We start from the raw sequence: 14,560 nt of genomic DNA on the forward strand, positions 1-14,560 counted from the left end.
GGCCTGTAAATGTGTGTCATGACTCTTATACCGGGTTATGATAAACAACATTTCCTGAAAGTAGTTCATTATGGGCCCTGCACCAACTTGATACACCAGTGTTCATGCTCAGTTAGAAAAGTCTACAATAAACCCTAACAGCCTGATCTTGATTATGGTGACATTTTTATTTCCTGACATCTATGAGATCCAAATCAGTCTTTCTTCATTTTGTGCCCCTGACACAGTGCCTTTGGCCTACAGCTGAAACCAGTCTTGGCTTGTCAAAGGAACTGACTGAAGCCAGATTGAATGTTTTTTTATCAAAGGATGCCACACACAAACTTTTAGAAACTTTACTCTCTGTAAGATACTACATCCAAAACAAATTAAATGCCTCACGCTCTAGCTTCAGTCATTTCTGATTCTGACCTCAGTGAAAATTCAAAGCAGCTGATAACTATTATATAGTCATTCTCATATATTTATTTACTGTTAGCAAATCACTCCCTAGTTGTTTCTTTTTAAATAATGAATTATCCTAGTTCCTTTTAAATCTGTCACATTGAAACAAACACTTGTTTCATTTCTGGCAAATAATCCCACCCACGTCTATTTGGTGCTATGAGCCCTGTTAGGAACGCACTTCAGAGGTGTGTTCAAAACTTTCTAGAAAAATTTTTGAAAGAAATTTGCTTAGCTTTTCCGGTTGCGGCGCCGCGCGGTGAGGAGCTCTTACCTTCGTAGCAATGCCATCCAAGGGTCCTCTGCAGTCCGTGCAGGTCTTCGGACGCAAGAAAACGGCCACAGCCGTGGCGCACTGCAAACGGGGCAACGGCCTCATCAAGGTGAATGGGCGGCCACTGGAGATGATCGAGCCTCGCACGCTGCAATATAAGCTACTGGAACCTGTTCTTCTTCTGGGCAAGGAGCGATTTGCCGGGGTGGACATCCGAGTCCGAGTGAAGGGTGGTGGTCACGTGGCCCAGATTTATGCTATCCGCCAGTCCATCTCCAAAGCCCTGGTGGCCTATTACCAGAAATACGTGGATGAGGCTTCCAAGAAGGAGATCAAAGACATCCTCATCCAATACGACCGGACCCTACTGGTAGCTGATCCCCGGCGCTGCGAATCCAAAAAGTTTGGCGGTCCTGGTGCCCGTGCTCGCTACCAGAAATCCTACCGATAAGCCTATCGTGAGGATGAGGGTTCATCTTTATAATAAACAATTGTCACGGGACTTACGGTTTCAAAAAAAAAAAAAAAGAAATTTGCTTATTACTGCCACATGTCCTTACCTATAGTTTAACTTTGGTGTGTGTGTGTGTGTGTGTGTGTGTGTGTGGAATGACCACGGATTTTTGTGACTAACATTATTGTTTTTACCCCTAAATTACTGTTGCCAGACAAAATAAAGGATGCCCAGTTAAATCTGAATTTCAGATAAGCGACAAATAATTTTCTAGTATAAGTATGTCTCACATACCAAAAAATTCCTTATTGTTTATCTGAAATTCAAATTTGACTGGGAATCCTGTAGGTTTTTTTTGCTGAATCTAGCAACCCTCATGAGATAAAATCACTCATAGATAGTAGCAACCATTCTCCTGTTTTCAGGTTAAAACGAGTCACACACCTCTCCCCGTCTATATCAGAATCAGAGAATATTCCAAAATACTTGAATACCTCTTATCTTCTAATGTTGAAACGTTACTACAGATGTCAGTGTTTGAAAGAGGTTCATACCTACCTTACCGAAAGCTTAGGAATCATAAACACGGCCATGACCATGTCACCTTAGGTTTCTTAATTGCTCTGAATGTCAGATACCTCAGCAGTTAGTGGGAATAATAATAGCTACTTTTTAAGCCCATGGCAAGGGATGAGAATAATGTAATTTTTGTAAGGGGCCTGAAACAACCCCCAGAGCTTCCTTCTGCAACATACCACAAATATTGGTCCAGTGCCAACATATGCCAAGTACCATCCTCGGCATCAGGGAGATAATAGTGAACTAGATAAAATCCCTATAGATGATAAACAAGTAAAGAAACAAAGAAGCAAGAGAAGTTTAGATAATGGTAAGAGCTAGGCTAAATATTAATCAAGTAAACATGAAGGACCATTAGAAGGGCTATGCTGCTCAGGATGGGCAAGGAAGGGTCGCCCTGAGGTGGTCACATTTAGGGGGATTGGAGTGGAAGAAGGAGCTGGCTGTGAGAAGACCTGTGGACAGGGCATTCAGAGTAAAGGGAGTTCTAAGTGTAGAGGCAGAGAGAGCTTGTCTGGCTGGAAGAGTTGGGGCATGAGGGGAGGAAACAGAGCTAGAGCTTGAATGAGGGGCAAGTATCTAGAACACTGTTTCTCAAACTATGTGTGGTGAAGAACAATTTTGTTTTATTCCCAGTTCCTCTACAAAACCCCAAAATTGCCATACAAATGAAATGAAGAAAACCACATACAGAGTACAGGCCCATATTTCTTAGATTCAGCAACATAAAATTATATTTTAATAAGTGACATCAGAACAAACATGACAGGGAAAAAAACGAATTACAAAGGCTGTTGCACATTCATTGAAAGTGGGTCTGGGGCGCCTGGGTGGCTCAGTCGTTAAGCATCTGCCTTCGGCTCAGGTCATGATCTCAGGGTCCTGGGATCGAGCCCCGCATCGGGCTCCCTGCTCCACAGGAAGCCTGCTTCTCCCTCTCCCACTCCCCTCGCTTGTGTTCCCTCTCTTGCTGTGTCTCTCTCTGTCAAATAAATAAATAAAATCTTTAAAAAAAAAAAAAAAAGAAAGTGGGTCTATTGGCAAACAATATAACCTGTGTAATAAGATATGCCCACCAATCATACATGTCAACATTGTGGCGATGCCTACAAGCTGTACGAGTTTATTACTCTCACTTCCACAGAGGGGGATTGGTGCACGGACCACACTTTGCATAGCTGGAGGATTGTTCTGGTAAGAGAAAGGCAGAGGTCATAATGGCCATGATAAGAAGTCAAGATTTAATTCTAAGTTCTAGCCAAATACTGAATTAATAATAATAGGAAGAATAATGACAATAATGAAGATTTGTTTTTATAGTCAACTGTGAAGGAAATGAGATTCCCTTTATTCTAAACTTCCCAGAGGTTTAGGTGTCTAAGCAGGGTGATTCATTGTGGAAGATGCCCACAATGGCAAGATGTCCACATTCTTCCAAGGCTCCCATTATTTCCATAGTACCAGATGGTTCTTCCTTTCAATGATGTGCTGGAAAGAGAGATCTTAGTGGGGAGACAACAGAACTCAATTCTAGTCTTGCTCCAATAGCAAGGCTTGGGCAAGTTTCTTCACATGTCTGGGTCTTAGTTCTCACTTGTAAAAAATAAGATGGAGGACTAGCTAATCTTTAAGGTACTTTTGAATTCTAAAATTTTATAAATCTGTGATTCTAATTGTGTCTTTTTTCAATGATGGAATAAACTTTTCAGAAAGAGAAGAACCTGTTAAATTAAAATCATATTAACAATTTCAAATTATTTTTAATCAAGTCAAAGTAGTTTTAATCAAACTGATCAAAATAAAACTAAAATAAAGATATATATTTTTTACTTTTAGTAGAGTGAAACTGCTAGCAAATACTTGAATAGCTGAAATGTCTCCTAATTACTCTATCCTGTATCTTCACTGGGTTTATCTTAGTAGAACAGGGTTTCCAGCATACTTTGGTTAAACTGTCTATATATTCAGAAATTAGTATTTATTCACTTTCTAACTCTTTTATTCTTATCCCAGTATTCTTTAGCATGTTTCAAGCTTTAGGTTTACTGATTTCTATATAGGTTCTCTGTGGTAATTTGGGGAAGGTGCCCCCCCCCCCCCCCCCCCCCCGCAAAATCCTTCCTAGTACGCTTTAAATGTACATTTCAAAGTGATTCAAATAAAGATGTTCTGGAAATTGTCCATTCATCAATTAGATATTTATCGAACACTTCACTTAAATATTGGAATAATATAAAAGTAAATGGTACCCAACTATGCCCATGAGAAGATCGCTGATGGGTTTGGGAAGAAGCACTCGATTTAACGGGTCTTCAAATGAGACGTACTAAGTGCCGTGAGAACCCGCGGGCCGGAATGGTGAAACCCCCTGGCAGAGTTAAGACCAGACTTTTGGGGATACTAGAATGGGATCTGGACGAATGCCTGGAAAGGACAGGTGAGTCCAGGGGAAAAGCTCGCACACAGGTGGGCAGATCCGTGAGGCGCTGGGAGGCTACAGGCCCGTGCTTCCGGCCCTGTAGTTTGAAGATGCTCCCTTACGTTACCAAGCTTGGAAAGGATTTCAGAGCAAAGGGGAATACCTTAGAGGATTTAAGCAGGGAACCGAAGAGTCGCCGAGAGCCAACAGCGTCAGGCGTTTTACCAACTTCACCTCAGCCTTCCAGGTGGTTTTGACCTTCTAGCCTCCAAAGGCAGAAACCGCCCCAGGGAGGTTTGCCAACACCCGTCAAGGAACGAACGGAGCTAGTTGAGTGGCAGAGCCGGCATTTGAATTTAATTGTTTGACTTCCCAGTTCCAAAGGCCAGGCATTTTACCCCTCAGCACGAGGCCTCCAGAAGGGGCGGACATGTTGCTGGTGGGAACAGTGCTCATCGGTCTTCGCCCTCAGGCCACCCAACTTCTCAGGCTCCCTTCAAAAGGTTATCCCCCAGGGCACTTTATGTGCAAGGGGCTGGGAATTTACCTAACCTCAGAGCGCCGTGCCCTTGCTTATCAACAATGGCCTCGCGGGGTCTGCCTCCAGGCTTTTCATCCCACTGCTGCAGGTCTGGCCCAGCAGTTCACAGGCTGCGGGGACAAACTTAATTAAATTCAAGAGAGTGTTGTTAGCAGGGCCTGTCAGGCGCAGTTGTGTGCGGCTGAATAATTGAGTTGTGCGCGGGGTTTCTTTTTTTTTTTTTCCCCCTCTTTGCCTTCTTGGTGGTAGGCTTTTTTGGGGGGTTTTGTTTTGTTTTCTTTGGGTTTCTAAAGATGACCCTGACACTTTTCATAAAGCTGTTTTCTAGTAGGAACGCCCTCCATCAAAGAGACGCAGTTTGGTTGCCAGGCTACCGTGAGAAAAGAGAACTCCGAAGGGACAATGCCGACCTTTTCTCGGAGGATCCAGGGTCTATACTTGCTCAGGACAAAAGTACCTCCCAGAGACCTCACAGCTAGAACTCCGCAGTGTCCCTACCTGAACGTCAGACTGGTGGCCAGGAAGGCACAGCCTCGCCTGGAGGAAGCTCATCGCTGCGAGTGAAAAACAGACCTTATCAAATTGGCAGTGAGGAAGGGAAAAGGTCACTGCGAGATCCAGTTTAAAAAGTCTGACCTAAGATAAGCCCAGATGAAATCAGTTAAGGACTGTTTTTCCAGTGCAGCCCTCGGGCACGGGGAAGAATGGTGCCTGCTTGGGAGAGGGGAGGCCACAAAGGTTTTGCAGCTGGTGGCTTCCGCGTTCGGGGCTGGATCACTTAAAGTCTGTGCCTGCATTCTCTGAGCCTTTGGTACCTCCGATTTTAGCCTTTAGGGGTTTTTTAGATAATCTTTTTTCTTCTGGCTGCTTAAATACCACGAAGCTTACCACTCAGGGGTTCCTCAGCTCCTGCTTCCGCAAGGATGGTCAGTCATCAACCTGTCTTTATATTAATTTCCAGTTCTAATTAAGCTCCAGTACTGATTTCCTGTATGCAGTACAAAACAGATATAAATGATGGAGTGAATATTTTTAAAACTTCTGTCGTTCTTGACATAGGAATCACTATTTGAAGGACTATGAAGTGGTAGAAATTTTTAGTTTTTCATCGGTATAAGTAGGTTTTTAGAGAGGGCTTTTGGCTTGCCATTACTTGACTCTATTTCACTACAGTAGACAATGCTATGGTCCAGTTATTGACGTGCCTGTAAATTAAGTGTGCATATTAATTTTTCTTTTTTTAAAAAAATATTTTAATGTTATAGCTGCTTCCACCCTGATAATGGTACGGAACTCCAAAGTTTATAAAATGTTATCTTTCACATTTCACACATGATGAAATGGAGATTGACTATCCAAAGCTATGCCTATCTGTGCCAAAACTGGATTGTTGCTCAAAAAAGTCTCCTGATCCTTGTACTAGTGTGGGTAGGGAAGAAATCCAGGGACTCAGTTTCATCCTCTGCTTTTTTTTTTTAATGGTTTTAGAAAGGTCCCTTCTCTCTTTCTTTGGACATCTGAGGACCGCTATAAAGTAATACAAGATCGGGCCATTGTGGGCCAGAGATAAATTCTTCCATACATCTCTACGGTTTCCCCTCTTCAAGCAGAGAACATCTTGACTTTTAAAGCAGTAATTGCAAAAAGTATCAAAAAGTGATTAATTTGCAATTCAGTCACAGGTTGTTGTGGTGAAAATCCTGACATTTATAGATGAAACAACTAAGGAATCTAATAATAATTTAACCAAATATTTAATGAGCACCCACTATATGTCAAAAGTTGTTCTGAAAGTTGGAGCTATAGCAGTAAACAAAGTAAGTGCCTGCCTAAATAGGTTGGTGGAGATCAATTGCAAAGAAACATGAGGTCAGGGCTCTAAGAGTGACATAGTCATTGGTGTTGGCACACTTTCTAAAACACCCACAAGTGATTCTGTTGTTCTACCATTGGTATTTGGAATATAATGCAAGGCTTTCTCCTCACACTAGGGAACTTTGTTTTATTTAAAATGGTCTATAGAGGCTTGGGACATAAATACAAATATATTTATAAATATCAATCAAAAGATATCGTATTGAGAAAGTCAGAGAGCCTGAAGTTTGGGTCTAAAAACCAGCAGGCATTCTTCTGGGCAATTTTTCCCTGAGGAGATGTTTTGTGGAAGATGTCAGTATTTGAAACAGGGAATTTAATCCATGGGATTGGTTAAAGAGATTCAGGAAGAGAGAGAAGCCAAACAGAGGTCAGTGAGGCAAAGATTAGCAAGAAGAAGTTGTTGGACCCGGGGCTGGAAGGCAGAAGGAGAAGGTCCAGGAAATGCCAGGGCCACACGGCAGAAGCTGGAGCCATGGCAGGACAGTCTGGCAGGAGCTAGAGTCCGGAGTGGAGTTGCTGCCCAAGGCAAAAAAGAGGGGGCAAATCTGCTTTGTCCCATTCTCCCATCTTCCAGTATCCCTCTAGTGCCTCTCATTACAAGGAGAAGCCAGTTAACAAAGAAGCTTGAGAAACACAGGCTGCAAGAATCAGATTCCTTAGGATGTAGAGGAGAGCAGATAAAAGAGAAGAAATGAATGTGGTAGACACCGACCCAGGACCAGCACATTTATTGACTTTTCTTGGTTCAGAGTGGGTTCTGGAACCAAACTGCTTGGGCTCAAATCCTGGCTTTGCTGCTTATTCTGTGTATAATCTTGGGCAAGTTACTTAGTCTCTCAGAGTCTCATTTTCATGATCTGTAAAATGAGGACCAAGTAGGAATGACATTATACAACTTGTAAGACTGGTCTTAAATGAAATAATGGATTTTAGTGCGTTATTTTTATCATTATTATTGGGTATAAAGCATTGCACTAGGTGATGTGAGAGGTGTAGTAAAAACCACTACTGTCCTCAAGGTCATATAGAATTTATTTGGGGAAGGAAACACATTAGTAAATAATATAAGAGACTATACCATACAGAGGGAGGAGTGAACGTTGTCTGTCAACTAGGTATGGAACCACTATATTCTGCTTTCAAGTTGTAAATTGAAAGGGATGGTATTATGTGAAATTACTTTTTAAATCCTAATAGTATGGGGTGCCTGGGTGGCTCAGTTGGTTAAGCGACTGCCTTCGGCTCAGGTCATGATCCTGGAGTCCCGGGATCGAGTCCCGCATCGGGCTCCCTGTTCGGCAGGGAGGCTGCTTCTCCCTCTGACCCTCCCCCCTCTCATGTGCTCTCTGTCTCTCATTCTCTCTCTCAAATAAATAAATAAATCTTTAAAAATAAATAAATAAATAAATCCTAATAGTATGATTAATGTTTAAATGTCCTATCTAGATTTGTAGGCAAAAGAGCAGTTTGTTTTTTATATATTTTTTTGTATTATAAGAGTAACAATGTTTATTGTAGGAAATTATATTAACTATAGTAAATGACTTTTAATTGCTTATGGTTCTAGTTTTTCCTTAGGTGCATGAACTTCCTACCTGAAAAGATTCAATGTTAACCAACAAGTCTATTCAATTCAATATATGTATGATTTCTGTTATGCACTCAATAGCTCATGAGGGCCTTATCAGGGGTACTTTTATAAAACGAGGGTTGGAGGAAACAGAGTTAATATGATCACAGAAATAAATGTAATGCAATTTAAATATGGCAATTTCCACAGGAGAAGTACAAACAGTATGGATTGGGAATTTAAAGAAGGGAGAAACCACATCCAATTTAGGAGGTGAAAGGTTTCAATTATGAAAAGTCATTTGAGATAAACTTTGAAGAACTGTAGACTTTTGATAATGTCAGTTACACCTGTTAGTTTCATTTGCTCTAAAACCATTTCCTGTCTTCTGGTATCATCACTTTGATTTTCCTCCAGTCATAACCTATCTTCCACCCTCAGGCTCTGTGGTTTGGGTTTCTTGTTTCATGATTTGCATGTGGTCCAAACCTGACCAGTCAGATAACAGTTATTACCTTGAAGATATAAGACCCCATGCAGTGAAAAGGAGCTTTCTCTTTTAGGGCTGCTAAACTTGGAGCTACAGGAGTTTCCTGCATGGAGAGATCTTGAAAGTAAGTTGAAGCCAACGCAAAGGAAAGCAGAGGTGAGCGGTGAAGAAAGTATGAGATGAAGTGGGGTGGAAGGGGGCTGAGATAGAATGAGAAAGAATCTCACATTCTGATAACATTATTCAAGCCTCCAATAGTTTCCTCAAACTGACATCAAGACTTTTCAGCTACACAGCCAATAAAATGTCTTTTTAGTTATGCTTTCTTGTGTTAGGTTTTAGTTATTCCATAATGAAAGAATCCTGATAGGCAGGAATGGAAGGCAGGGAGCTGTATTAGAGGTGAACCACATGAGCAAAGGCATGAAAGTGGTGAAGACTGGGAGTATGGTCAGGGAATACCAATTGTCTGGACTGAATGGAGAGACACAAACTCACACCAACATATATATAAATAATGGAAAAGCAGTTGGGAAAGAAACTTGAGAAATTATAGTAGATTTTGCATGAAAAGCTGAGTGTATGCTTACTTGTCTAGGCCATCACCTGTCCAAAGAAATATAATGTAAACCACATGTGTAATTTTAAATTTCTATTAATAATAAAGGTAAAATTAATTTTAATAATGTTCTCTAACCTAACACATCCATAATATTACCAATTCAGCATTTAACCTGTATAAAAATTAGTATAAAGATATTTTGCTTAGTTTTTTTGTACTGTTTAAAAAACCCAGTGTGCATTTTACACTTCAGCCTGTCTCACTTTCTAATAACCACATTTCAAGGGTTCAATAGCCACAGCTGGTTAGTGGCTACTGTATTAAAGTGCACAAGTCTTAGTAATGCAGAGATACTGAGAGTTTTTGAGTAGCCTATCATTATGAGGGATGTGTTTTAAAATCTGTCATGATTTTCAAAATTATTAGGGAAGGAAAGGCTGAAGTAGGAAGCTATTCATTGAATTATGTAAATGTCCCAGGCAATAAAGAAAGCTCAAATTAGAATAATAAAAACTGGAATTAAATGGAACCATATTAAAGACTACAGAGGTAAAAATGTATAGAATTTGACAGAGATTTGATATGAGGGTGATGGGAGATAAAAATAGAAGAGATAACAATGATTTAAGTTTCCCATCAAGAAAGAGCAGGATGTTAAAAGGAATAATTTAGTAGGAAAGATGATGACTTCTACTTTGTAGATGTTTCAGGGAGTTGTAGGACATCTAAGTGCTATTGTTCACTAGGCGATTAAAGATGTGTGTCTATGGCTCAGGATATGACGAGGTAAGAGAAAAGATTGGAGAGAAATGTATATGACTCTTGAGGTCATGGAAGAGAACATCATTAATGAAATGAGATCGGGGGAGTGTTGAGCAGCTTCATGTGAAGCAGAGACCAATAGAGATGAGATCATGAAGGACTTTTGTAGAAAAAAGCTAAGCACACAGTAGTTCTATGTCCTTGGCAAGACATGGAACATTCCCTGCTTCAGCTTTCTCATCTGTGCAAAGAGGTGGTAGAAGTCTATGCCCCTCAAGCTCCTCCTAATGCCAGCACCTTCTAGTGTGATCACCTTGAACCAGGCCAATAGGAGCTCATAGGCAGAAATGGATCAAGATTTTAAAACATTATGAAATGAGGGAATGATAATGAAGGGAGAATAAAGAGGAATATGATGTTAAAATATTTGTTTGGTAACTTGAAAAGAGAAACCTACTCAAGGGAAAGATTTTCTCTCTTCAGTTGGAAAAGAGCTGAGCCTGTTTATAGGCAGAAGGTAGGAAACTTGTAGAAGGAAGAACTAAAGGTAAATATTAGAAGGGGAATAGGAAATAGAGCAAGTTTGGTGTGGAGCCAGGATGGGTTCAGATATAGATTCTTCTAGCATTTACTGTATGTCTCCTCTATTTTAAGCATCATGTGTGATGTTCTTGTAAATGGCATTTAATTCTTACTACAGCTCTGTGAGAGCAGAATTATTATATCTTTTACAGAGGCAGTTGTGGTATTGTTGCTAAGACCATGAGTTTCAAAGTCAGATTGTCTGGGCTCAAACCACAGCACCATACCTGTTTAGCTATGAAAACTTGGGCAAGCTTCTTACCTTTTCCTTTGCCCTTTTGTTTTTTTGTAAAATAGAATCAATCTCATGGGATTTTTGTGAGTATTTAAAAAATGATATATTTGGAATACTTAATGCCTGACACATGGTAAGTATTCTGCAGCAATAGTTCTCAATGAGGGACAATTTTGCCCCCCAGGGAACATTTAGCAATGTCTGGAGACATTTTTGAGGATCATGGCTGGTGCATGCTGCTGGCATCTAGTGGGTGGAGACCAGAGATGTTGCTAAATAATGCACAAAGCACATGCACAATTCTTACAACAAAGAATCCTCTTGCACATATGTCAACAGTGCCAAGGTTGAGAAGCCCCATTCTCTAGGAATTAGCTATTATTAATACTCCTACATAGGAGGAAGCTAAGGGGCAGAGATGCTAAATAACATAGCCAGGATAACATAGGAAGTGATAGAACCAGGCTTTGAACCTCTTTTTTTCTCATTCCAAGTTTGAGTCCAATTCAGGTGCACTTCTCACTATATCACGACTGCCACTTAAGAGTAAGGTTGCACCTGACCCCTTGATTTCTAACACCACTCTCCAATAAAAGAAGCCAAGGCCACGGCTATGGCAGGAAATATACAAGATGATCTTGAGGCATCTTGTAGGGCCATAATGAAAGAAAACAAAATGAACAAAACACAGATACCCATGATAGTAGTATGTCATAGGGACAAAGCAACCAACTGAAAGAACTCCCAATGGCCAAAAGTGGCATAATTTGAGCAATGACACCATATAGTATGGGATCATAATCCAAAATAGAAAGTAAGTGCCCACATATCCAAACTGTTATGTATGAACCAATGGGGAGAAATAGACAAATCTCCCATGCAGAAGAATTCCAAGTAATTTACATAGATACTCTGTCCTCAAGAAAGAAGGGAGTAGGGGAATAGCTCCCTACTTCTTAAGTGTGTACTATATCTAGTGACTTCTTTCCAAAAAAAAAAAAGATAATTTCACAAGAAAGAAACCTGAAAACACTACCTCAATCAGGTGATCAAGGTTAACATCTACAATAAATTCATGTTGATAGTATGTACCCTTGATTGATATGATGAAAATGACATTTTATTCTGTGGTCTTTCTCCCCACAACTTATAACTTGTGTAATCATTAGAAAATTACCAGATTTCATTTGTGAGACATTTTACCAAATGATCGGTACTCCCCAAAACTGTCAAGTCATCAAAAACGAGAAAAGTCTGAAAAACTGTCACAGCCAAGGGGAAACTAAGCAAACATGACAACTGATGTGGTATCCTGAATGAGATCCTAGAACATAAAAGGGGCATCAGGTACAAACAAAGAAAATCTGAATGAGTATGGACGTTAGGTAACAATGTATCAGTCTTGGCTCATTTATTGTGACAACTGTATCATACTAAGGTAAGATGTTAACAACAGTGGAAACTGGATGTGGGGCTTATGGGAGTTCTCTGCAACTTTTTTGTAAATCACAAACTATTCTAAAATAAAACATTTTTTAAAAACAGCAAATTTTCATGATTACCCTTGAAATGGAGGGCTGACCTTTTCTTGTCCTCATAGACAAAGAGCAAGGTCAAGTACTGCTTTTGAGGAGGAGAGATGAAGTTATAGAAGAAGGAATGCCTTTGAGATTCTCAATAAAGTCGGTATCAAGGGGGATATTCTGAAACATTAAGTGGTTGGAAGAAATTGTGTTTTTTTTTTTTTCAAAGATTTTATTTATTTATTTGAGAGAGAGAGAATGAGAGACAGAGAGCACGAGAGGGAGGAAGGTCAGAGGGAGAAGCAGACTCCCTGCCGAGCAGGGAGCCAGATGCGGGACTCGATCCCGGGGTCCTGGGATCAAGCCCCGCATCGGGCTCCTTGCTTGGCGGGAAACCTGCTTCTCCCTCTCCCACTCCCCCTGCTTGGGTTCCTGCTCTTGCTATCTCTCTCTCTTTGTGAAATAAATAAATAAAATCTTAAAAAAAAAAAACAAACCTGAAGTAGTAAATTCAATAGGGATTTTATCAGTGAATATCAGTGAGTATATCATATAAATTACTTTAAATCATCCATGTGAAGAAAAATATATTTAATGTATCTAAATGTACATGAAACAAAATCTATTAAGTGATAATTTAAAATAAATATAATATTCAAGTTGTTCAGATAGTGAGAGAGCCAATACACGCAACTCATGTGCTCCAATAGCAATCAGTTCTTACACAACCAGGGCCTCTAACAACGTGCTACTGAAAGCCTGTTTAGCAGATAATGTTCTTTGTTCAATATCTAATTTTTATTTTTGTTACTGAAAGTTTCCAATTTTGTTGCGAGCAGTTGAACCTACCTAAAATAATTCAATATCCCAGACATCCTTGAAGCAGAGATGGCTATGTGACACAGCTGTGGCCAGTGAGTATTTGCTAGTTTTGGGGAAGATTTTGTCTTCTTAATTATGGATACCCACAGCTCTTCACTATCTTTTTTTTTTCTCTTCCTCCCTGTAATATCAGTTCTATGCCTAGAGTGCAGCAATACTTTTATGCCCGGGAGGCCATAGTAAGGAGGATGAGGTCCACACACTAAGGAGAGCAGGGTAGAAAGATGGACTGCCAGATCTTTGATAATATTTTTAAGTACCTACTGTAGCCTGAAGAGACTGCTGTCAGACCTCTAGTTGTCTGGGGCAAATAGTGTCACTCTTAGAAGAGCTTCTGTTCTATGAAGTCAAAATCATTCCTTAATGATACAGTTCCCTAAACTGATTGTTTGAATTGAACTAAACAATTTCAGGAAAAACTTTTCAACACGAGTGTAGGAGGGAGGGAGTATTAATTTAGCACATCAGATCGGCTCATAATCAAGCAATCAATGGGATGGCTATTGGAGACGTATCATCCTAATATCTGTAACCTGGTTTTTATTTTTTATTTTTATTTATTTATTTTTAAAGATTTTATTTATTTCAACTGAGAGAGACAGCGAGAGAGGGAACACAAGCAGGGGGAGTAGGAGAGGGAGAAGCAGGCTTCCCGCTGAGCAGGGAGCCTGATGTGGGGCTCGATCCCAGGACCCCGGGATCATGACCTGAGCCGAAGGCAGACGCTTAACGACTGAGCCACCCAGGTGCCCCAGTAACTTGGCTTTTATATAGCCAGTTTTCTTTCTTGATTTAGATGAAGCTGATCCATAAAGGGATGGTAGCTTATGTCATCTCTGCCTGTGTTTCCTTGTTATCACTAAGCCTGTCTTCCAGTACCCAGTGAATATCCAAAAGGATTTATAGGAAAGGCATTTTCTTAGAACATTACAATCTGTTACATGTTGGTCTAAGATAATACATTTTGAAATGTACAGGTGAGGAAAATTCCCCATGGCTGACTACATGAGCACAAAGGTGGAGTTGTTGTTTTTCCCAAAAGTGTCATGGCAGAGTGTAGTGAGTTGATTTATGGCATTTTTGTGAGTGGATCACTGAATATGCATGATCAGTACCTCCGAGTTAAAAGAAAAATGTTTGAATTATTGGTTGCATTCACAGAAGTGCCTCCTTTTTAAAATCGCATTGTGGTGTTCAGGTATAATTTGGTGGTAATTGGGATATCTGTAAGGGATTGGATACCAGAAGTTTAAGAGGGAAATTTTGGGGGGAAAAAATAGATTTTATAAATAAGGATCTAAAAGATATATTTCTGATGATTTATCTTAAGAGGATTTTATCTTGTCTTTTCCTTTATTTTCTTTA

The 14,560-nt window shown here is 40.1% G+C and overlaps 1 protein-coding gene across 2 annotated transcripts; it reads left to right on the top strand.

Moving 5' to 3' along the window:
• Positions 1 to 684: 684 nt before the first annotated feature.
• On the top strand, positions 685 to 1,220 carry LOC110591479 (40S ribosomal protein S16). 2 transcript variants are annotated; one of them, XM_044912930.1, is made up of 2 exons: positions 688 to 827; positions 879 to 1,220. In XM_044912930.1, the coding sequence occupies exons 1-2, from the start codon at positions 729 to 731 to the stop codon at positions 1,167 to 1,169; spliced, it is 390 nt and encodes a 129-aa protein (XP_044768865.1). In that variant the 5' UTR covers positions 688 to 728; the 3' UTR covers positions 1,170 to 1,220. The 2 variants fall into 2 exon arrangements, with proteins under 2 accessions (XP_021558076.1, XP_044768865.1); XM_021702401.1 differs by having other exon boundaries at positions 685 to 1,220.
• The last annotated feature ends 13,340 nt before the right edge of the window (positions 1,221 to 14,560 follow it).

Source organism: Neomonachus schauinslandi, chromosome 2 (genome assembly GCF_002201575.2).
Source record: "Neomonachus schauinslandi chromosome 2, ASM220157v2, whole genome shotgun sequence".
Classification (NCBI taxonomy): domain Eukaryota; kingdom Metazoa; phylum Chordata; class Mammalia; order Carnivora; family Phocidae; genus Neomonachus; species Neomonachus schauinslandi.

What these genes read in the sequence shown, in the direction of transcription:
- LOC110591479 (XM_021702401.1), top strand. Translation starts at nt 729, where the DNA reads ATGCCATCCAAGGGTCCTCTGCAGTCCGTGCAGGTCTTCGGACGCAAG.